The following is a 23,213-nucleotide window of genomic DNA, read 5'->3' as shown; positions in this document are numbered from 1 at the left end:
TGCCCCTCCACCCCACCCACCCGTCAACTAACTGTACAGACGTCATAAGGCCCAGTAGCCAATTGATTGTTGTTGAGAATTAAGATATGTAATCATTCTGGCAGGTCTTGCAAACATACTTGGCTAGCTAGCTGGCTAACTCACACAGCGCCTGAAGTTTCCAGCATGTCAACAACCTCCCCTGACTCTCGCTGCAGTGTTTTTTCCTTCTCCATTTTGATCGTGTAACTTAGTGTCACGATTTTTTTCCTCCCAGAGTCGTGACTCCAATTGTGAATTCATATTTGCTGCACGACGCATAAAAAACTCCCTGTAATTCAGCTGCACATATTAGACCCACCATAAATCTGCCTCCCGAACTGTGACGTTCTCAATGTTTTTTGAAGACACAAATTTTTGATGCCCAGCTTGCCGAATCCTCATGTTTCTCCAAATTAAGTTGCTCATCGTATTGTACTCCCCTCTTTGTAGGCGTGTCTATTGTTCACATTGAAATTTGACATTTGCACACTTAAGAGCAAACTTCAACAGAGTCAGTTGGGCTTGCTGGCATTCTAGGCAGTGCCAGTGAACCCAAGGGACACTGGGTAGTGGGCATAAGTATTTCTTTACTTTTTATCTATCAGAACCGGACACAAATGAGCTGAAATTTGAATAGGATTATGTTAAAATACAGTGAATTGTAATTGTATTATCCAGCAGTCCTGGTTACCTCTAACACACTGCCCCGTGTTGAATTGACCAACGTACATTAAATTACATCGCATTACAGTCACTTACCAGGCACTTATCCAGATCGACACACTGTAGTGGAGAACATCAGTGTTACTCTCAGGAATACAAAAATGCAGTACCACCAAGAAGGCACAATGTAAAATTGGGTGGAACGCTCTGCCACATTTGTGCACATCCGCCTTCTCATCCTCCACTCGAGAAAAAACCTGTCCGAAAATAAGAATCCATGTGTTCCAAAACCTCTGAAATGCATTGGACACAAGAAAACTGGTCTTGAGCCATAAATGGCCCTGACCTATTACGGAGCGGCTAATGTGTGCATGGTCCATCAGTCAACTGCTTTTTAAATCCTGTGAAAGCTGCTTTTCTAATTTCTGTACACTTAGGTTTTAAAGTTTTGTGTGAAATGTACGCGTGTTTCACCTGCCTGCCATCTTTAACAATCAGTTGTTGATGTGTAAGTCCATGTGTGGGCAGTTTTTTTTTTTTTTTGTCAGCAGAAAAATAATACTAGACTGTGTAAAAGCCTAACCCACACAAACACTTTTGAGATTTGAGAACTCTAGCATTAAAGTAATTAATCTCACAATGTGAGCCTGTATTGGAGTATGTGTAGTGACAACTTTATAAATATTCTAGTAGTTGGTACTGGCCTAAATATAGACTCTTCGTCACACTGGTGGACATGCCTTTAAGTATGATATTAAGCAAGTTTTACAGTATCTTTAAATTAATCTGCATGTGCCCCCCCCCTTCATTTCCTTTCACTTGTGTTTTAAGGTTAGGGTGGGTAGGTGGGAAGGTGGTCAGGGTTCCCAAGCCATGTCTGTCTAATTGTGTCCTGTCAGTATCCTAATGTCTACTGGGCAATCAGTGATTGGCTGTATTGTTCTTGGCTATTTTGTCACGTACAACTGGAACAATTGCCGTTTTAAATGTAATTCACATTTAAAATGCCCCTGTCACTTGTAATAGCATTGCCTTTTGTAGATGGGAATAATATAGTGCCATGTCTACACCGATCAGCCACAACATTAAAACCACCTACCTAATGTTGTGTAGGTCCCCCTCGTGCCGCCAAAACAGCTCTGACCCGTCGAGGCATGGACTCCACCTCTGAAGGTGTCCTCTGGTATATTTGGATTTCTGTATATATTTGTATCTACTGTATATTTGTATCTGATATTTTGTATCTACTCTAAATTTGATTCTGATTGTGGTACTTTCGTTGTCTTTGAAGCTGCAACAGTGCAAATTCCCCCCCCGGATCAATAAAGTACTCTACTACTACTACTTATTACATTATTGGTTTGGAGTGTGTCCTTACATTTAAAATTTGAAATGGATTACATTATTGGGAGTTATTACACTATTGGTAGTGTATTACATTGTTAGTTGCTACAGGGCTATAAAAAGGTACGATATTGTTAGAGGGTGAATTATTTCCGCATGATTTTAAAAACTCTCGACGGGTCAGAGCTGTGTTGGCGGCACGAGGGGGACCTACACAATATTAGGCAGGTGGTTTTAATGTTGTGGCTGATCGGTGTATATCTTAATAGTAAAAGACATTTTGAGATGTTATTTTGCACTCCCTGGCATAGCAGCACTGTTTCTGGAGCCCTTTATTCTATTCCTCACTTACGTTGCATAAAAAACCTGAGACTGAAAGGCAGCCAAGCATGTCTCTTATGTCCCTACAGCCAATGCAGTGGCATCATCTGCTGACTGATTCCCTATATTTGTTTTTAAATCTGAAGTTAATTTCAATAATTTTTTGAGTATTTGATCTTGGAAGCCTTTAAATATTCTGTACAGATTGCGTCAGATGCACACCAGCTGTGTGCATTAGTTTGCATTCCTTGAATTCATTTTTAGGAGGTGAAATGGAAAGAATTCTTAAGATGGGGCCTTTTTGCATGGAACGGTGCTACTCTCTGCCATGAGTTTCAGGCTTATATTCAGAATGATCAGGCACTGCATATTTTGACGCTTTTGAGAACCTTCAGTACCTATAACTGCAGAGAATGGTGTTTTTCCATTATACTTTTGCCTGTGTTGCTTTTCAAGGTAGTCTGCCAGCACTGCATTGTATTGCTCTGTCTATGGCTTGCATGGTTACAGATAGCTTGTGGCATAATGACCTTGTCCTTCCCCCAAAGTTTATTGTTCTTTTTTGTAGCAGACAGCATTTAAAAAGCTCAATACATTTACAGCCCCAGTATTTTTATGCAGTAAATCAAACCTGAAAGTATTTACAGTTAACCAGTCATGCTGGGTTTGCTAGTGTTATTTGTACACCCCTCCCCCTTCAAATTGTACCACTTTTAAACTAATATTTGTGGTTGCTGACTGGTCACAACAGCCTAATACTTGTTAGGTGGGGGCCTGGACTTAACAGGTCACTTCTAACGTTGTTATGACGTTAGGCCAAAATAATAGCAGGTAGCCTATGTTTTATTGTTTGAAACTAATTTTGAAATTGATCTTAACTGTAACAACCCGAGTACAGTTTGGCATTCAAATTGTGGCTCAGATTAGTGTAATGAAATTAAATCTTTTCAGGTTTGGTTGCCAGCCAGACAAGTTAACATTGCGTTCTTGGGAATTTAGTTGATGTCAGCGCATTTGTACTGCTACCCTGCTCCTCGTTATGCATGTAGAGAATTTTAACGAAGCATGAAATGAGCGTAACTGAATATTTTTTATGTTTTACCCAGTCATTGCTGCCGATGGAGAGAACTTTCTGCTCCCCCAGTGCTGCAGAACCGCAGGTCCGTTGAATTCCTGACTTTGACACCGCCATTGGTCACATCAAGGCACTTGAGCGACGTTTCCAGAATGGCAGTTGTCCCTATGAGTGTTCATGCAACTCGATTACATTGAGAATGCAACATTTACTTTGTATGTAAGGATATGCATTAGTTGTATTCATGTACGTAATGTGGGAAAGACATTGACAAATCCCACTGTCACTGTTTATGTGCATTTTGTGCTACTACTTTGGCACTGGGGTCTTAGGTCTGTGTTCTGTTGCCTCTGGGGAAAATGTTGGTTAAGTGTGCACTGTGCCAGCTGTTTTTTTACTTTTAATATGAAGCAAAAATAGTGAGCAGTAAGGTGAACAGTTGTACATGTCTGTGAGCAATTTTATTTAGTCTATTTTTTTAAAAAGCTGGTCTGCATGAAGAGGGAGAGAGAGCCATTTATTTTGTCTCTAATTATCATGTCCAGAAACCAATATCTGTGTCTACTTGCTGGACCCTCACTGAGTGTGTCCTTACATTGAAAATAGAATCCTGGTGTCCCCGCCCCTCGGGTAACCTCCAAATTGAGGTAGCACAAGCTGGCAAACCGGACCAGTCAAACAGCTGGCATCATGGGTAAATCCACTCGCCAGATTCGCACCGCTGGTCACTGGAATAGAAGACCTCCAGACTTGTTGAGTCTGTTTGAAGTCTTATTTCCGTACAAAGCCCTGTCATGATAGCGAGGTGGTGTGGCAGGTTGGCAGCCACTGAATTGGTATGTGTGTGAGCACTGGCACCTAGAGAGACTGCCTCGGGGATTTGTATTATGTATTCATTTGGTTTCAACGTATCTGTCTAAATGTATAATTGTAGGATATTGATGGTAGTTTCATGTGTTTTTTTTTTTGTCTATGCATTTGAAGTGCTATTTAGTTGATGACTTCTTTTTAATTTATGAATTTTTAATTTACCGACATTTCCCTTCATTTGGAATTCCCAGTCTGAATTGTAGGCCTCTCCCATTGGCTCCCGTGCTGTCCCTTCATGAAGGCACGCTTGCCTGTGCGTCCTATGGAAGGCATGCAAGCGCCCGCTGCTTCCCTTCACTCAGCAGTCCAGCGGAGCTTTCGCTCTTACGGTGCCCGACTGATGCACCTGACTTTTCATAAATCTGGTGTCTTATTGATTAGCAAGTTTGAGGGAGGACTACTATAGGTGGGAATTTATTATTCAGAGAAATATGTTTCCGTAAATATTTTGGAATTTTCCCCACCGCCTGCTTGCTGATTGCAGTGTTCTCCTGAGCCCCATCACAAAGTGCTGTTGACCGGGTGCGTGCCGTCCAAGGCAAAGCTGGAGTCTGCTGCCGTCTCCTTTCACACTTCCGCACCTCCGGTAGCTGAACGCGCGGCTGCCGTTGTTTGTGTGTCCACGTCAGGTCTCCGCACGACCCGCCCTTCAATGCAGCCCTTTCCCGCTGACCACACGCGGCGCGCGGTAACCAAAGTCAAACGCGTTACCCCCGGCGTGAAGGCGGGGGGCAGGCCTCAACGTTCCCGCGTGTGCTCGCGCGCGTGCTGAGAAGTGCTACGTGTGACCAGAGTGTATGGCAGAGTTTCAGTCACCTGCTACCTCGCTTTGACTCTCTAATGGCGTAATGTGCCTTTTCCGACCCCGGCGGCGAAGGAAACTGCAAATTGTTTCCTTTGCTTGGCAGGCCCTCTTATCCGGGGCGACTTTAATAGCCGCGTTTTTTCAGATTATTAGGTTTTAGTCCTCGGGAATCATCTGTCACTCACAGACATTTCCTGAGGGAGTTTGGAGTTGTTTCACCTCGCTCGAGGGTGCAACAGCAGCGCCCCCGTCTCCCGATTCCAACCAACTTTCTGGCCGGTTCCCTGCCCGGCATACTTGCAGCGCCTCGTGCGATCCACTTAAATATCTGGGTGTCCAAGTGCCTGCTGCTTGCTGGTTCTCCAGTGCGACCCACCCAACCCAACCCAAGCCGCTGAGTCTTGTGCTGCGGGTTAGACCAAGGGATGATGCAAACACTGCTGCTGTAGTGCTTTGTTGGCCGTGCTGTTGACTGAACCGCACGCCCCGATTCTCACCTCTTGCCTGAGGTTTCCTGTGTAGACCACTTGTCTGCTGTTATTGTAAGTCAAATCCTTTTGTGGACACGTCACTGGTCGCTGTGCTAGAATTGTTAGCATCCCATACATTAGGGTTGTGCAGTCATCACGAGGGTTCTGGGATCTCTACTCCTTATCACAAGTTGCTAGTACGGAAAGATGCAAATCACACAGCGTGGAGGCCAACTATAACTGGTATTTCTTGAACCGCATGCTCAAAAAAGAAGAAAAACAAGACTTTGACATTAAAGACTTGAAATTTAATTGTAAGTTAGGATGTGAATACTGTGTTTTGCTGTCGCTTCTTCAGGTTCGCTCCTTAGGGAATAGAACACCTCAAAAGACATATATATGTATTGAAAGTTGGTGCATCATATCAGTCACTTTACACGCAGTCAATTAGAAATTATGATCATTTTATGGTCAATCAGTTAAAAATTACAATCATTGCAATCATTCAATGAGAAATCAATCAATTCTACAACATGATGTCAATAGAACGCAAGTCCCACTTAGCCATCTGATGTCCCCGGAATTTCAACATCTGCACTTTTTAATTTAAGAAAAGAGGTCAGTCTTTATAGCTGCCGGTGCTCATAGGGGCTCGCTGCTTCGTTAAGTAACAGCCCATATGTCTGAATTAAATGGCGCCATCTTGCACCATGTTCATCTGAGTAAGATTATTTTCCTTACATTTTGTAAGTGATAAAACTTGTTTGTTCCACCATCTAATTTTGATAATAATGTAAAACCTTGAATTGAATTGGCGAATGATTTGAATTATTGATTACTAATCATTGGCTGAGTGGGCTGGTGTGCATTCAAAACCACATGGATTTAGGCTTATGATGACCGTGGCTTGCGACTTTAAAATGCTGTGACTTAGCAACAGTGCTGTTCTGTATGTATATTTGAGAGATTTCAGGAATTTACTGTGGTGCCGCCCCCCCGGCTGATTATTACCAGTGGAAACCCCAAAGCTTATATAATTATAGCCTTACGATGGCATATAATAAAAAGTACAAATTTAAACTAGACTATCAATCGATCTTGAAAATGGCAAAACTGACCTGTTCGTGAGAATCTCAGTGGCGCATGTGCCCACCCCTGCAGTAGACGATCAGCGATCCCCGAGGGCCACGTTTGGCCAGTCTAAGCATACAGCGTACAGTGCATTCAGCAGTGCATTCACGTCCGAATGGACACGCGTGCAAGTACAAACATACACGTGCGCGTACGTTCACAGACGCACGCGCACAGACGCACGCGCACACTCAGACACGCAGCAGCCTGCTCTTTTCTGTCACTTCACTCGGATCAGTATAAAAAGAAAATTATACCTTAAGGTGATGGAAGTCTCCAGTTGCAAGTTGCACGCACTGTATTTTTAATATTTCAAAATGTCATCGATTTAGAGTTCAGAAAGATCTCAATTTTCTGTAATTTTTCCAAACTATATGCCACTTAAAATAGGAAAGGAGAGAGTAGGTGGAATGCTTTTCCTTGATAATTATTAAATTTAAATGCCAGGTGCCTTTGATTAACTAGACATTGAAATTAGAAAGGCAGGAAAAATAATGATGTTTTTGTCATGAGCTGTCTTTCAGAACTGCTGCTGCTGTCATATGGTCACAGCCATATATATATATATATATATACACATACACACACATACATACAGTGAGCTCCTTAATGTTTGGGACATTTTTTTTCTTCTTGATTTGGGTCTGTATGCCACTATTTTTGATTTGTAATCAAGCATTTTGCATGTGGTTAAATTGCAAAATGCTTTTATTGAAGGGTATTTTTATACATTCTAGTTTCACCACAAAGAAATTACAGCACTTTTTATTCATAGTCCCCCTATTTCAGGGATGCATGATGTTTGGGTCTGATCATTTCCCTGGTGTTTCTGATTAGTCAGGTGCATTCAGTTGCAGGTCATAAGAGAACTTGAAGTATCTAGTGTTTATTCTATGCTTTTGATTGCCTAACGGATTGAAATCTGTTATTGCCGTTTGTCTACATGAGGACCGGAATTGTGCCAATGAAAGCCAGCCATTATGAGGCTGAGAAATAAGAAAAAAAAAATGCATAGACCAAATCTTAGGCTTACCAAAATCAATTGTTTGGAGCCTCATTACGATGAAGGAGATCACTGGTGAGCTCAGTAATCAAAGGGTGTTGTAGGCCAAGGAAGACCTCTGGTTGGTGAAAAGCATTCTTACTAAAACGAAAAAAAAAAAAAACCCCAAACACCTGTGACAGATCAGAAACACTCTTCAGGACGCAGGCCTGGATGTGTCAGTGATTACTGTCCGCTGAAGACTTTTCGGAAAGAACTATAGAGGCTGTGCTGCAAGATGAAAACTTCTACTTGGCCACAAAAGCAGGATGGCCAGGTTACAGTTCGATAAGACGTAGATAAAAGAGCCTGCCTTGTTCTGGAAAAGGTCTTGTGGATAGATGAGCCCAAGATTGACTCGTATAAGTATGATGGAAGGAGCAAAGTATGGAACCCAAAAAGAACTGCCCATGATCCAAAACACCTCCCCCCCCCCCCCATCTGTGAAACTTGGTGGTGGGGTGTTATGGTTTGAGCATGTGTGACTGCCTCAGGTCTGGCAGCTTGGCTCGCTTGTAGTTCATTGACGATGTAACTGCTGATATCAGCAGCAGAATGAATTCAGAATGAAGTACAGAAGCACAAGTTCAAGAAAATGCCTCCAAACTCATTGGACGGCACTTCATCCTAACACAAGACAATGATCCCAAACATGCTGCTAAAGCAACAAAGGAGTTTACGTAACATTAATATGTCCCAACGTTCCGATGTGCTTAAATGGGGGGACTATGTATTAGAAGTGCTGTAATTTCTTCATGGTGAAACCAATATGTATAATAATTTAATTAAAGCTTAGAATGTTTACTGTATAACCACACGTGAAGTGTTTGATTTTTTTTTGTTTTGTTTTGGGTCTTGTAAGGAAAAAAGGACGTCTCTCGAACGTGATGAAAATGTAATAAGTTTATTTCCAATACCGGCAGTGACAAAGCGCACGAATGACACTTTGGATTCAGCAGAGTCAGACTGAACCACAAACCTTTCCAGAGGCTGCTTCTTATTTGTTTTCGAAGCTTTGATCAGGAGTGTTGAATACACATACTAAGAAGGATATAGTTAGTTTTGTAACACCTATCAATTAGGCCGTAGTGTATTGGCCGTCCCGTTGTGATTGAATTAGCACGTCTGTTGACTTGGATGGTTCCCAATCTTTCACTCTCAGTCGCTATTCTACCATTGTACCAACTGTATTGTGATAATGATAAGATCAAGGGAATGTGTGGCCAGCAGACATATTGGCATCAGAGACCGATTTCTTACAGTCTGTACTCCAGAACATTGGATTTGACATGAAATATGAAGTTAAAGTGCAGACTGTCATTTTTATTTTTTTTTGGGGGGGGGGGGGGTCACACTTGTAGAATCAACTGGGGGAAGTTGATTCTACAAGTGTGACGAGACAACAGAACCTGTTTTAGCATTTGTATTAATGCTACCTTTGAGAGGTATTGGCTTCAGCATTGCAAAAATCAAACATGGCCTGGCATGCACACGCCTACTGCTGCATTGGTGTAAACAAATGTCTGTTCATGCCTTGTCAGATTGCAGCCAAAATGGGGGGTGACCAGATGGCCCACCTGAACAACTCCTCACCCATGGTAGACCCCTCCCTCTACGGCTACGGAGGACAGAAGCGCTCGCTGGACGAAGGGGGTGAGTAACCGCCCGGCTCCACTGCAGCCCGCACGCGTCTGGAATGCAAATACCCGACGAGGGAACGGGCCGGGGGAGTGAGGTGTGAATTCCGGTGCGATTCGTAGCGTTTCGTTTCTTTTCTTTTTAGTCAGAATTTTTGTAAAGAAACGATGGCAGCCGAAGTGGTTCGAAGTCGCAGGCTAATTGCAGCCATGGTTTGTCGCAGTCGCATTGGAAAATGTGCTCAGCGTGCTCGTAGCTTGCTGTAGTCAGGACTATTAGGACTGGAGCGTTTGTGCTGAGAGCGCGCTGTTTTCCAGCTGCAGATGCATTTGTGCACATTGTTCCTGTCTGGATTGGCTTCCTTCCCTTGAGTGGACCCCTCTCCAACATGAACTAAGAACAGGTCTCCAGCCTCATTTAAAGGCTTTGATATGCCTGCGCATTTGCAAGACGTTAAGTAAGCTGCACTCTCGGCAAGCCACTGCTGACTGCCTCAAACCACAATATACAAGTGCCGGCAGAAGAAATGACACCATCAGAGAAGGCATTTGATGCTCAACAGATCGTGATGCGTAATGGTGCAAGACACTTACATGTACACTTGCTGGGCTTCAAAATTTTTTTCTATTTAAGTCTGCTGTGTAGTGCAGTTGTTTTTGAGCAAATGCTGTCCAGCCAAAGAATTCCTGGAATCTTTTGGTTTTGGCAAATGTCCAATTCTGAACAGCCCTTGTCTGACAGGTGTTTGTCACCTCTTCATTAAGAGCAGAATCAAGCTGCTATTATCAATAATCATTTATTTTGTAATCGCACGGAACCATTTTAACATGGCCTCCACAGAGGCCCTTCTTGTTGTCGCACAGAGTCGATGCCTTCGTGAATTTGGAGCTTTCGGTTTAATTAGTTTTATTTTAGTGATCGACTGTTCTGCCCATTCTCTTTCATCCCACTCCAAATTCCAAGTGTCTCTCTCTCTCTTTTTCATTTGTTTCAGCATTTGCATACATATTGCACAGGGTCACAGATACAAAAGAAATACATTTCTGAATGCGTTTCCAAGCTAAGTGAGAGCTCCATTCAGTGGTCCTTTAACTTGCATAATTGCACTAATGTTAGTGGTGAACTGTTCAGGCAAAAGAATAGACACCTATATCTTGACATACTGAATTGATCTATACATTACTGTGTCTGTTTTTGTAAGAAATGTGTTGAGCTGTAGGCTGCATGGCAAGATCAAGTTTAGCAACCAAATGCAACATTTTGAGCAAACATGGCACCCAGTGATCAATTCCCTACTTTCTTAAACTTATCAAACATGTGAGCAAATACACACCGACTCTCTCTTTCTTCCCCTTCCCCTCTCTCCCTCTCTCATGTGCGTGCACACACACATGCACAAATCTACTCCAAAACAGACTCACAGCCCAGTAAATCTGGACATGATTTGTTCTATTTATTTGGTTTTTTGTTCTTTTATTCCTCAATTACATTCTACTATAATGTTTACCATGGTTTGTCTCCTCTTGCAATTATGTGTATCACTATCAGTTATTACTTTTTACAACCACATGATTCATAATTTTTGTTATCATTTTCTACCAATACTGTCAGGATATTCGTACTGGTCTTTTTATTTACTTATTTTATTCCTTATTTTTTGTGCTTTTACCCAATATATGCTTAAATAACTAGGATGCCTAATATTAGCATACACCCACGTGCACACACACACCTTACATGAACATTCACACGTACAGAACTGACGCACATGGCACACACACACATACAGACTCACCAAACAGGCGCACATACATAAAATTTCCCTCATACAGCATATATAGATACATATAGTATAACACATCCATATAATCACTGACAATTTCCTGCCCATCTCCATGCCAAAAACCCACTGAAAAATAAATAAATCATATTGAAAGAAAGGGCTGTTTTCCCCCCCCTTCTCCCTTTCAGTCTGTGTCCTGTCTATGTCTGTCTGTGTCTGTCTGTTCTGTGTTTTTTTAGCCTGTCTAAAAAAACACAGAACTATCCCCATCACCAGTATCAATCTGCTGTATTTTTTTATTTATTGCTATTTTTCTCTTTCTTTGGTCTCGTTTCATCACTGTTTGTTTGCTTAAGTAGGTTTTTGTTTTTGTTATTCCCTTTCCACTTAGAGGCATCATTTTTGTGTAAAATAAAAAATATTAAGAGTGTCATGAAGTTGAAGTTGACCTCCCAAGAGGGGAGGGGGCTGGTGGCAGGGGAAAAAATAAGTTTACCAGTGCAATGACAGTTGTTGATTAGCTTCTTTTAAGAATATCAGTTTACAGGAGCTCCCACACCATGCTGAAATACACTTCTGGAAGCTTGTGACAAAATCCTGATTCTTCGATGACCCACTGATGTGCAATGTGATAAAAATAGAGTTTTGCATTTATGGTGCATTCGCTGATTTAAAATAGAAGGCGTTGCGTGATAGGCTAATCTTTAACTTGCCGAGCTGGCATAGCTGAGGGCGGGAACTGCGACTGAGGTGCCCGGTCGGCCGCACCTCTCCCCCCTGCCCCTCCTGACTGGAAACCCTCACTCCCTGAGTGAAGCTAGGGCCATTCATCCGTCAACCCGCCGCTGGCACTCGTCGGGTCGGCGGTTCGATCCGCACCGCGAGGCCCGTCAGCGGATCAAGAGGCAGCGTGAACACGCCACCCCCCTCGCCCCCACAAGCACTAGGCACTTTAATTACAGGCTGAAAGTAAAATGCTCATAAATTCATCAATTGCTGTCCGCAACACCCAATGCCAATTGTTTTCCGTCAGTTGGTGCGAAAAATAAAGAAAATAAATGGACATGTGTTCCGCGTTCGCATTTTAACAGGTGGGGCGTTTGTGGAGGTCAGATGTCACGGATTACTGCAGATAGCCCGCCCACCCCCTTCCCTCACACGCACACCCGCACCCCAGGCAATGCAGTGAAAAACCACATTCACTCAAAGCATGATATCTAGGTGGCTCTGTAATGTGTGTGTGTGTGTGTGGAGGGGATGTTTGTGAGCGTTCTATGATTCCTGGAACATTTGGCAAATGGGACGCGGAGCGCCAGGCAGAGTTTAATGGGGGAATTGGGGGAACCTGGCATTTTTGGCAGCTGTTGCAGAGGGGGACCGGGTGAGGTAATGGACCGGAGAGCCTGAGAACAGTGGACTCGGGTGTTTTGTTTGTGTCTTTTTCTCTTTTTTTTTTTGTTCTTTCTTTTCGAACGGAGCCGGGGGTGACGGTCCCACCTCGACCTGGCGCTGCTCCTCCAGAAGCGCTCGCATCCTTCTGTCCCCACCCCACCCCAAAAAACCCGCTTCTGCCAAAGCCCAGAAGCCCGCCCGGTATCACTGTCATGGAGACGTTGAAGAAGTTGTGTTTTTTTTTTTTTTTCTTTCTTCTCCTCTCTCTCTCTCTCTCTAGTCCAAGTTTTCCCACATCTAGACAGCCCTTTTTTAAAGAAATGTAACAAAAAAGATAATAAAAAAAGAATGAATAAACAGAGTGCCGAGCGGGAGGGGAGAGAGAGGTGTCGCCGGGTTGCACAATAGCGTTTGTCAGTCAGCGGCGAAGTAAATCCAGCCCCCCGCCCAGGCACTTCCAGACCCACCGCTGGGGGGTTGTCCCATGCCCCGGTGTCTCTTGGAAGAGACGGGCAAACCCACCTACCCCCCAAAAAAAATGTAAAAATCTCCAGTAGGGATTTGGAATTATTCCCCCCCATCCCCCAGTCTCACGGTCACTGTTTATGGTCCAACGGGAGGGTGGGGGCTTCTGAGCTCTCCCCAGTCGCTGTCACTGTTATTGTTGGTGTCCAAGGGCGTTCGCAGGTTCTGTTTCGGCTTCACGTGGCGAGATTAGTGCACAAAGGTTACGTGAGGGGGTGGGTGGTTAAAAAAAAATCCTAAAGGTGGTATGAATGAGTAGTCCTGTGATTTTGGCGAGGGTGGCATATTTCTGTTCGAAGACTCTGCCTCTTCATCCAGGATCTGGTGAACTTTGAATGATAGCATTTTTCGTGTCCAAAAAAATTATTAAAACATATTAACCGCTCTCAATGAGGAAAAAGTCTTCCACTCCAGCAGCAGCTTATCCTTCTCTATAATTGTCTTGTATCATTTGAATCAGGACTTTTGGGAAAAAGTGTCACATTATGGGAGCATTGTTTCCAACATATTTTTTGGTGATTTGGTCAAAGACCATCGTTCTCTTAACCCTACCTGTGACAGAGTGTTTCTGTTTGGAAAAATTTTAGATTTTTAAAAAATATCCATATGAAATTCATGTTTCAGCCACCGAAATGTTCCTGAAGCAGAAATTAGTCTTTGATCGTATTGATCTTGTCACAGACTGTACGAGAGGAGAAGTAACTTAATCCTTTATGGTATAAGATCACAAATATGTGATTAGCATGTTCTTAGCTGAACGTTCTAATGCCAGTCGATAATGGTAATTGAAAGCAAGGGAGGGCGAGAACACCGTCTTAGAATGGAGAGTTTCCCAGGAGGTTCCTCGCTTGGCTTAAGGTTCAGCAGGAACAGAGAAAGTGAGCTGTGGTGGCAGGGGCCCTTCGAGCCCGGACCGAGCGTCAGTGTTGACGTGATGGTGTAATGCTCTCGTCGTTTTGTCTGTTGTGAGAACACAACGGTTCTGAGACCTGATAGCGAAATGCTTTTTTTTAATTCTTTTTTTTTTTTTTAAAGGAAGAAAATGTCATTTGAAGGCTTTGGGGCTTATAATTTCATCGGGGGGTATCGTGCAGATTAGATTCTCTTGTAAAAACATCTGGAATACTGAAGAACACTGGTACAGCTGTCAGTCTGAATGGTCGCTGTTTGATCTGGAGGTGGACATGGGGCATCTGATAACTATCCTATCAGGTGCCAGGCAGAAGTTTCTGTTAGTTGTTTTTTTTTTTTTTTTGGGGGGGGTTATTTTTATAACTGCCTTTCCTCTGAGTTTTTTTTTATTTTTTATTTTTATTTGAGGCATTCTGGAGCCCCTGCTTATCAGAGGACTTTATTCAGCAGCACAATCACATGACCTGGCTTTGTTCCTCTTCCTTTCTGCTTGCACAAACCTCGTCTCTCTCTCGCTCTGTCTTTACCCCTCTCTCTCTCTCTCTCTCTCTCTCTCTCACTCTCTCACTCTGTCTTTACCTCTCTTTCTCTCTCTCTCTCTCGCTCTGTCTTTACCTCTCTCTCTCTCTCTGTCTGTCTCGCCCTCCACTTTGCCTTCGACTTGTTTTCATCAGCGTATGTTATTTCTGCTTTGCAATCATGAAGCTATAACCGTGTTCTGAGTGCCGACGGCCTCCCCGTCCCTGCCTCCACCTCCAGGCGCGGCCCCCCTGCGTCCGTCTACGGCGTGGGGGTGGGAAAGGGTTCGGGGGGGGGGGGGCTGTAATACGCCATCCGCAGAACAGCCCCTTGGTCTGGGGCCGAGGAGGGAGGCGGGGTCGGTCGGTACCCCCCGAGTGTGGCTCGCTCCCCCCAACTGTGTGCCCGTTATAGAGGAGTATCGACAGAACCATCTCACTCTATCCCCTCCCCCCCCCAACCCCCACTTAGCCCCTTGGGTCATTACACTTTCAATCTGGCTGTTTGTGTCACAACTAAATTTGCTTCTCCTATTAAGTTTTTTAAAATGTGTTCATTTTTTTTTGAAGATGAAAAGTTAGATCATCTCTCCTCAATATGGTTTCTCTCTCCCTCTCTCACCCCCCCCCCACCCCCCACCCCCCATCCCCTCACAGTAGGTAACCAGCTCGGAGCAATGGTACATCAAAGGTAAGCACAGCCTACTCAATTTGCCCTCTGTATTGATAGGCTGTAACTACGTATTGATTCTGCAATCTGCGGAGTTACACCACCCCCCCCCCCCCCCACACACACACACACACACACACACACACGCTCCACTCTCTTATCGCACTCACTCTCCAACCACAGTGCAGCGTGTACTGCCAGCCTCGTCAGTCTCCGCTGCAGTGCGCGCTCTGTCTGTGGTAATGCTTGCACGTGATAATGAGTGAGAGAGATTTGCATAACTTTGTTGTTTGTGTAGCTGCACTTCTCCATGTAGAAAGCTTGTGTATTTCTTGCATGTAAAACTGCTATACTTTTTTGGGGGAAAAAAAGAGAAAGATTTTAAATTTAGGTTTGTGCCTCTCAAGTTTTTGTCATAAAAAAACGAATCAATAGATGGAACTACGATTCAGTATGCATTGTTTTTTTCTTGCAGGGCTGGTATGACCGAAGACTTCAAAGTGCCTGATAAAATGGTGGGATTCAGTAAGTATGCTGGATGAACGTTGGAACTGGCGTTTGGTCGGTACCGTTTTTTGGGCGGGACTGGTGCTTCAGCCGGAAGGCTAGCGTGGGTCAGCGGCGGTGCTCCACGCCGCCCTCGGACCCTGCGGGGGACGGCGGTACCAGGGGCCTCGCGCGGGACAGCGCGCGTGGGCACCTCTCGCCTTAACACACGTCCCAGAGGTCACCAGGCCGCGAGCTTAAAGCCATCTCTCTCTGTGCAGTCCTCTCCAGAACCTGGGGCAGGGAAGGCTAGCCAAATAAATATCCTTTTTCCCCCCCGCACCTGGAGAGAGAGAGAGAGAGACTTCATGTGCCCCTTCCCTGTGCTTTAGTGGTTACCCAGCCGCTCTCCCGTCGGCCTTGCCGAACGTTTTTCTTTGGTTCAGTCTCCTGTTTTTTTTTACCGCCCACCAGGTTGAGAACCTGTTTTAAGATCAACAAGTATGGGATCAGAATGTTCTTAACTGAACATTCAAATGCTGATGTAACAATCACCACTGGTAATTGAAAGCAACGTCCTAGAACACTGACTTAAGATTTTGAAAAAACATTCCAAAAAAACCTATTCTTCTGGCCGCAGTTCTGGCCTAAGTTCTGGCCGCGGCGAAGGGTGGGACCAGTGTGGCTTGCATGCGACGGGTCATTAGGAATGTCTCACTTCGCCTCTTCCTTTGTTTCGTCCCTCTCGCTTGCTGTCGCGCCGCCCTCCGCCCTCGCCCCCCTCCCCACTTCAGTCATCGGCAGAGGAGGAGAGCAGATTACGAGAATTCAGCTTGAATCGGGCTGCAAAATCCAAATCGCAGCAGGTGAGTTTCACAGTCGAGTCTTTTTTCTTTCTTTTAAAGGAAAAAAACACGTGACTAACATTCTTCACGTGCTTTCCAAGACACAGTTCACACAGGTTAGTTTTGATCCATCTTTTATTATACATCAAGGACTTTCATCATTCAGGTTAGGTCCTCTCCACACAAGTAAAGAATGGCACCCGGGTTAGTTTCTTAACCAGTTTATTCACCATCCTTATATACTTTAAAAATATCCTTATCCATATGTACTTAAAAGCATGTATATCTGAATTAATTGTTTTGGTTCAAGACTCAAACTTAGGTAGGTAACGCTATGGTGCAAAGGCCATGATTGATTTAAGGAGCCTACTTCACTTTACTGTTTTTGATGAGAACCTTAAACCGAGGTTCTGGTTAACTGTGATTCATTAAAGATCCAATTAATGTGTCTTTGGTCAAGGCCTGCAGGTTTTCAGGCCAGATTAGCCGATAGCTGACTCCTTGAATATAGCTACCAAATTGTCCCTCTGCTAAATTGCCTTAAATGCCTTCCTCACCACCTCAGCTGATGTGCAGTGCACTTTCTGGTGTGAACTCGCTGCCATGCATTGATCAGATCGGTGCTAAACCTTGCTGGTGGTCGAAGTGTGCTTCCCCTTTGTTGTCAGGTGGTTAGAGGTTGTGAAAGGTATACACGGTCCGGCACTTTCCTTAAAGTTTGCTTGTCCGGGGAAGTTTCCATGTCACATTTGACATTTTAACTGGTTCCGTTCCTATATACTGGCAATTCCATAAAACAGCCTTGGCACTTGGCATGCAGGCTGGGATTCAAACCAGCAGCCCCCCCCCCCCCCTCCTTTCCCATCCAAAGTCCAGGTACATTATTAACGCTTCTTTGTTTCGGTACAGACAGCGGGGGGATGATGGACAGACCCTGTACCTTGACTGGCCCCCCAGAGACCATCGAGTGAGTCTACCACCCCCCCCCCCCCCCATTTAATACCTCAGTGTTACGCCCACACAAATCCTCATTTCCCTCGTGTCCTTATTTACCTGTTTGGCTGATGCTCTTATCCATAGCAGCACACATGGCAAAATGTGATGTAATTCAATACATATTACAGGAGCGGCAGGAATGTAAGAGCTGAATAGCGGGTAACTCTAGTAAACAAGCCCGTTTGAATATAGAATGCAACGGGAACCAATTTAGCTTAATGTACAGCTACACTTACAGTAAGAGCAGCATTCCAACATTCTAGAATGCACTTGAGCCTAATAGTGATGTATAATAGCAATGTTATACTGAAGCACTATGGCACACAGCGTGCCATTGAATGGCTGTTGGATCATTTGGTTAAAATTCAGATGTTGCAGCGTTGCCTGCGGTTGTGTTCAGGTTATTTCGGCAAAGCTACTTCTTGGTAGACCTTCCTCCCTTCAACACACAGATATGCACTCTCACACTCATTTGCACACGTTCGCAGTGCATTGCTCGGTTGCTTTTTTGGAGTCGCTGCATTAAATTGCGGCTTTAAGGTGACACTCGCTGTCGTTCTCCCCTCGATCCAGGCACGCCAAAAGGCTGCTGGGACAGATTGTGGATCGGTGCCGCAACGGCCCCGGTTTCCACAGCGACCTGGACGGGAACAGCGCCGTGCAGGAGATCCTGATCCCAGCGTGCAAAGTGGGGCTGGTCATCGGGAAGGGCGGGGACACCATCAAACAGCTTCAGGTGGGCGTGGCCTTCAATCTACCCAAACGTCCCTCCTCCTTTTCCGTATTCTTATGCCCTGTGGTGTTTTTCCTTCACAGAGGAAATCACGTTATTATTCACCTGGAAATGATCACATTTTAAATTTTGATTCACTCATTTTCCCCTTTATCTTTGACTCATTTTTAAGAGCCCACCATCTTTCTATTGCGTTAGATGTTAACTGGGTGCTTAGTGTGCAACTGAACAACAGTAAGAGCACCGCACCAGATTAGTTCAAAGGGCAGACATTAAAGAGATCACATCCAGCAGCATGTTGATTTTTCCAATAATATCAAGGGGATTAAATGCATGGGAGTCCGATGACAGTCAATATTCGGTTAACCGTGATCCCCACCCCCTATCCCCCCCCCACATTTTTGCATTGGGGTGGTAAGTGTAATCAGGCATCCTCTGCATTGCAGGAAAGAACGGGGGTGAAGATGATCATGATTCAGGACGGTCCCATGCCGACGGGGGCGGACAAACCCCTGAGAATCACAGGGGATCCCTACAAGGTGCAGGTGAGTGGAAGGAAGGGACCTCACTGTCGCGGCCTGGGGTTGGGGACCCTGGTTACGATCCCCAGGCAACGACGTTCGGAGCTTATAATGCATCTCCAAGGACTCGTAAAACACAAAATGTTATGAAACACGCTCCCTTAGATCCACCTCTGGGGGAACGGCCCCTCTGCCGTGAGCCGCGGTCGTCTCCCAGGCAACCGCTGGGCTCCGGCGGAGGGTCTCCCGGCAACCTCCCGGTTGTACGGTCAGAGGTGCTTGAGTCATTGGCGTGTGAGAGTAGTCTACCTGCAGGCCAGCCTCAGTGCTGCCCTGGCCTCTGACGAGACATGCCCAGTGCAGCCCGGCTGGCCTCCGGACACGTACGCTGTTGCCGTCGGGCGCAAAGCCTTATGCATTTCCTCCGTCCTTCTTTTCGCCTGTCGCACGTTGAAAGTTCTCATCCAGCTGTGTGTATGCAATGCTCAGCTTTGTGAACTCTGTGAATTTATGTGACTTACTTTTGAACCACTAACAGTAAACTAATAATAACAAACAGTTCTGTTGTTGATGTAAGGAAATTCTTGTTTGTTGTGGCTTCTGAGAATTGGCTGAGGTTTTTGTGCGACACCCGTGGTACAGACGCTTGTGATTACTGTCATGCGATAGTCATAAACTGTTCATCGCTAACCCGCGAAGACGGGGCTGTTCGGGGAAAGCTGCCCCTGACGGCGTGTAGCCACGGGGCCCGCCCTGACTCATCGCGTTTGCCCGTCCCTCAGCAAGCGCGGGAGCTGGTCGTGGAGATCATTCGCGAGAAGGACCAGGGCGATTTCCGATTGGGCAGGAGCGACTTCGCGTCCAGGCTGGGCGGAAGCAGCTTGGATGTAAGCTGTATACCTTTTTTTTTTTTTTTTTTTTTAAATGTATGATTTAGCATTTTATTTAGAAGTCCTGTTCCTACGGTGTGTAGCTGTGGATTTGTGGTGGGGAGGGGCTTGTGTAAAGAAGCGTCAGGAACGTGGCCTTTGACCTGCCCGTGGGCGGGAATCCCAACAGGTTGCCGTCCCGAGATTCGCGGTGGGGATCGTCATCGGTCGAAGCGGCGAGATGATAAAGAAGATCCAGCACGATGCAGGCGTCAGGATCCAGTTCAAACCAGGTTCAAAGCTCTCCTTTAACAACACGAAGCTTATCGCATGGTTTTCTCATGCCTGTGGGGTACCTTTGGGCTAGGCGCTATGCCTTATTTTTAAGTGTAGCGGTATGAATTCATGCAACAGTTTGCAATTTTGCAGTACCATCGTCAACGGTATTTTATTAAAATTAAAATTGCACCTTGCAACAGTATGATAAATAATTTGCTATTTACCTCAAGGTGAATTGTCCATTTTGAATGAAACTCATACTTTTTAATTTGACGTTGCAAAAAGCATGTGCAGGGAAGTTTGTGGAAAAGCATGATGTTGTCGGAGCTGTGACACTATGAGACCTATCAGATGTAAAATCTGCATCTGGTTGCGCTTTTAAATTAAGGAATGTGTGGAAGTAGTGCTGTGCGACGAACCATATTGACATTTATAAATTTGTACATTTTTTTAAGCATAATGACAATCATTTACTTACAAACACTGTCATACCGTCAATATTATGAGAAATGTCATGATACGATATTTTGGCCATATCGCCCAGTCTTACCTGTGCATCCTTACATTCACGTTTAGGCAAGTCGGCTGAAGTATGTTGTTCAAGTGCACAATGGCAGGAGCCCAATCTGGGTATCAAGCCTGTAACCTCTGTGGGACAAGCCCCATGTGTATTTGCACACTTGAGTTATAGCAATTGGATTAACACTGATTCATAGGTGCATCAGAACAAAATATAATCTTATGAAATTGGATGTTTTTGGTGTTTTGCCCTGGAGTACTCCATATACTTGTTCTCCAGGAACATGTTCATGGTTCTGTGATTTTTACGCTGTGTTTGTCATGTGACTGTCTCCCCCCAACCATACCTGCTTCCTTCTCCAGACGATGGCATCAGCCCTGACCGAATCGCTCAGGTGATGGGTCAGCCCGACAGGTGTCAGCACGCTGTCCACCTCATCAATGAGCTGGTTCACACAGCCCAGGTACATCCCCAACCCCCCCAATCTGAGCAGCAACGTGCATGTTAAATCATACGGGTCAGAAATGATACCAGGCAGCAACGTGCATGTTAAACCATACGGGTCAGAAATGATACCAGGCAGCAACGTGCATGTTAAATCATACGGGTCAGAAATGATACCAGGCAGCAACGTGCATGTTAAATCATACGGGTCAGAAATGATACCAGGCAGCAACGTGCACGTTAAATCATACGGGTCATAAGTGATACCAGGCAGCAACGTGCATGTTAAATCATACGGGTCAGAAATGATACCAGGCAGCAACGTGCATGTTAAATCATACGGGTCAGAAATGATACCAGGCAGCAACGTGCATGTTAAATCATACGGGTCAGAAATGATACCAGGTAGAAATTCCAGTTTTTCCGAAAGTAGTACTTAAAAAATGTTCAAAGTTCATTATGGGAATGTCTTGGGCTGCATCCTAATCTGCTGTTTGCCAGCTTTTTCTTGGTGGAATTCCCCCTTGACGCCAGGTGGACCTCAGTCTCTATTTAAGGAGAATTTTCAGTCTGTTAATTAGCCAAGTGAATTTTTTTATTTTATTTTATTTATTTATTTTATTTTTTTACATAGCCCCTCCACCCTTAATTCAGTTCCGCCACCCTTCATTCTTCACAAATACAGACTCCATAAATAATAATTAATTGTAAGCATCATCTTAAGTGAATTTTGCATGAAATGGACAGGGGAGTGTTGTCATTATAATGGAACCCAGCAAGGTTATTTAGGTTTGCTTATTTTTTCATGGGTGTTTTATAATTTGTTTGCATTTCTTTTTCATTTGTCAAGAGTTAGCTGAGATGTTTTTCTTGCTGATATTTTTCGTAATATTTCTGTTCCTTAGCTGCGTCAGATGGTTTTCCATATTTGACAATGATATTTGCATTAACAGGTAATAGTTTATCTGTTGAGCATCAGAAAATTGATCTGTAAAATAATGCTCAATTTCAACTGTTTTTTATGAGAAGTCCAAATTTTATAGGAAGTAAATTATTGCAGTGGTTCATATTCAATATTGAGACGATTGAGCCCGTAAGACCTCAAGCTCATCAGGATCAGTATAATAATGGTCTATAACCATTCTTTACAAACATTTGTATGCTGTGTGGTCACAATATAAGAAATGACATTGGTGTTCTTGTAAGGAAGAGTTAAGAATAAGAATGTTTATGCATTTCACTATTTCCACTTTCAGGAATGACTTTAGATTAGTGTTGCGAAGCTCACTAGAACCGATTATGAGATTTCTTATTAATCACTTTTGTGTGTGGTTTGGCCATTTTTGAGCAGGAAATGCCTACCTATCAAAATTAATATCTTAAGTCAGCCTGGGCCAGACTAATCTGCAAAATTATTATTATATTTTTTTGAAAATTCAATAGGCCTGATGCGTATCAAACATACAGCATTTGAAAATGGAAGCTATGATTAAAACCACTATAAATGGCGAATTCAATTTATTTATGCTTTTGGAATCTGGAAGGTTCTGTGTTTACCCCCTCAGAATGTTTAATGAGGGAAATTTGAGTATCGTTTTTTAATTAATTTTTGCATTTCGTGTGATCGATGTTGCTTACACAGCAGGGATTTGGCCATTTAAAAACCCCTGACAGGTGAGCCCCTCCCCCCCCCCCCCCCCCCCCTTTCCAAACCCATGCAACTCAAGCCTGAACTCAGCCCTCTGGCTGGGTGGCTTGGGGGGGATCTCTTCAAACAAATATGGGCACAGTCAAACCTGTGGTGGAGCTTGTAGTCCTAGCCCCACCCCAAGCTCCACCCCTCCCGCACCTCCGGTGGCTCAGCGCTCACACCCTTGGGGCGCTTAGCAGCAGGAAGGTTCTGTCCCCCTCTGCAAAGGGGAGGGGACAGCTCAAAATGGCGTCTCGCACCTCACCTTTATGCCGCTATTATGAACTCCTGTCATTTTTATTCCTGTTTTTAACAGTTTAAAAAAAAAAAAATACTGACCACATTCTGAAGTGTGTCTCAAATACAAATTAAAAAACCAGGAAGTTGAGACGGTGAAATGTTTGCAGGTGTCTGTCTTGGGTTAACAGGTTGTAAATGTACTGACTGTGGCGCGTGCGTGCGCCTGCCTGTTTCTTCACAGGAGCGTGACGGTTTCGGGGGAGCGGGGGGTCCTCGCGGCCGGGGCCGAGGCCGCGGCGAGTGGAACATGGGGGCCCCGGGGGGCCTGCAGGAGGTCACGTACACGATACCCGCCGACAAGTGTGGCCTGGTGATCGGAAAAGGTGCGGCCCCCCCCCTTTTCACCGTCC

At 44.6% G+C, this 23,213-nt stretch overlaps 1 protein-coding gene and 1 non-coding gene across 6 annotated transcripts in view; both read left to right on the top strand.

The window, feature by feature from the left end:
• The window catches only part of LOC118206596 (far upstream element-binding protein 3-like), a 35,740-nt gene that overhangs the window by 1,134 nt on the left and 11,393 nt on the right, over positions 1-23,213 (top strand). For 2 of the 5 annotated variants that reach the window (XM_035379446.1, XM_035379441.1), the window contains exons 2-13: positions 3,456-3,509; positions 9,284-9,395; positions 15,168-15,201; positions 15,656-15,705; positions 16,461-16,532; positions 17,421-17,478; positions 18,081-18,243; positions 18,687-18,785; positions 19,544-19,648; positions 19,821-19,923; positions 20,792-20,892; positions 23,045-23,186. In XM_035379446.1, the coding sequence (XP_035235337.1) occupies positions 3,456-3,509; positions 9,284-9,395; positions 15,168-15,201; positions 15,656-15,705; positions 16,461-16,532; positions 17,421-17,478; positions 18,081-18,243; positions 18,687-18,785; positions 19,544-19,648; positions 19,821-19,923; positions 20,792-20,892; positions 23,045-23,186 (1,093 nt within the window). The remainder of the gene's footprint in view (positions 1-3,455; positions 3,510-9,283; positions 9,396-15,167; positions 15,202-15,655; positions 15,706-16,460; positions 16,533-17,420; positions 17,479-18,080; positions 18,244-18,686; positions 18,786-19,543; positions 19,649-19,820; positions 19,924-20,791; positions 20,893-23,044; positions 23,187-23,213) is intronic. The other 3 variants (XM_035379442.1, XM_035379444.1, XM_035379443.1) reach the window with 3 other exon arrangements.
• On the top strand, positions 18,912-19,145 carry LOC118207152. The gene has a single exon (XR_004761321.1). It is a non-coding gene; the product is annotated as a small nucleolar RNA SNORA53 (small nucleolar RNA).

The sequence above is a fragment of the Anguilla anguilla genome, chromosome 10 (assembly GCF_013347855.1).
Source record: "Anguilla anguilla isolate fAngAng1 chromosome 10, fAngAng1.pri, whole genome shotgun sequence".
Lineage (NCBI taxonomy): Eukaryota > Metazoa > Chordata > Actinopteri > Anguilliformes > Anguillidae > Anguilla > Anguilla anguilla.
This window is presented reverse-complemented; position numbering and strand designations above follow the sequence as displayed.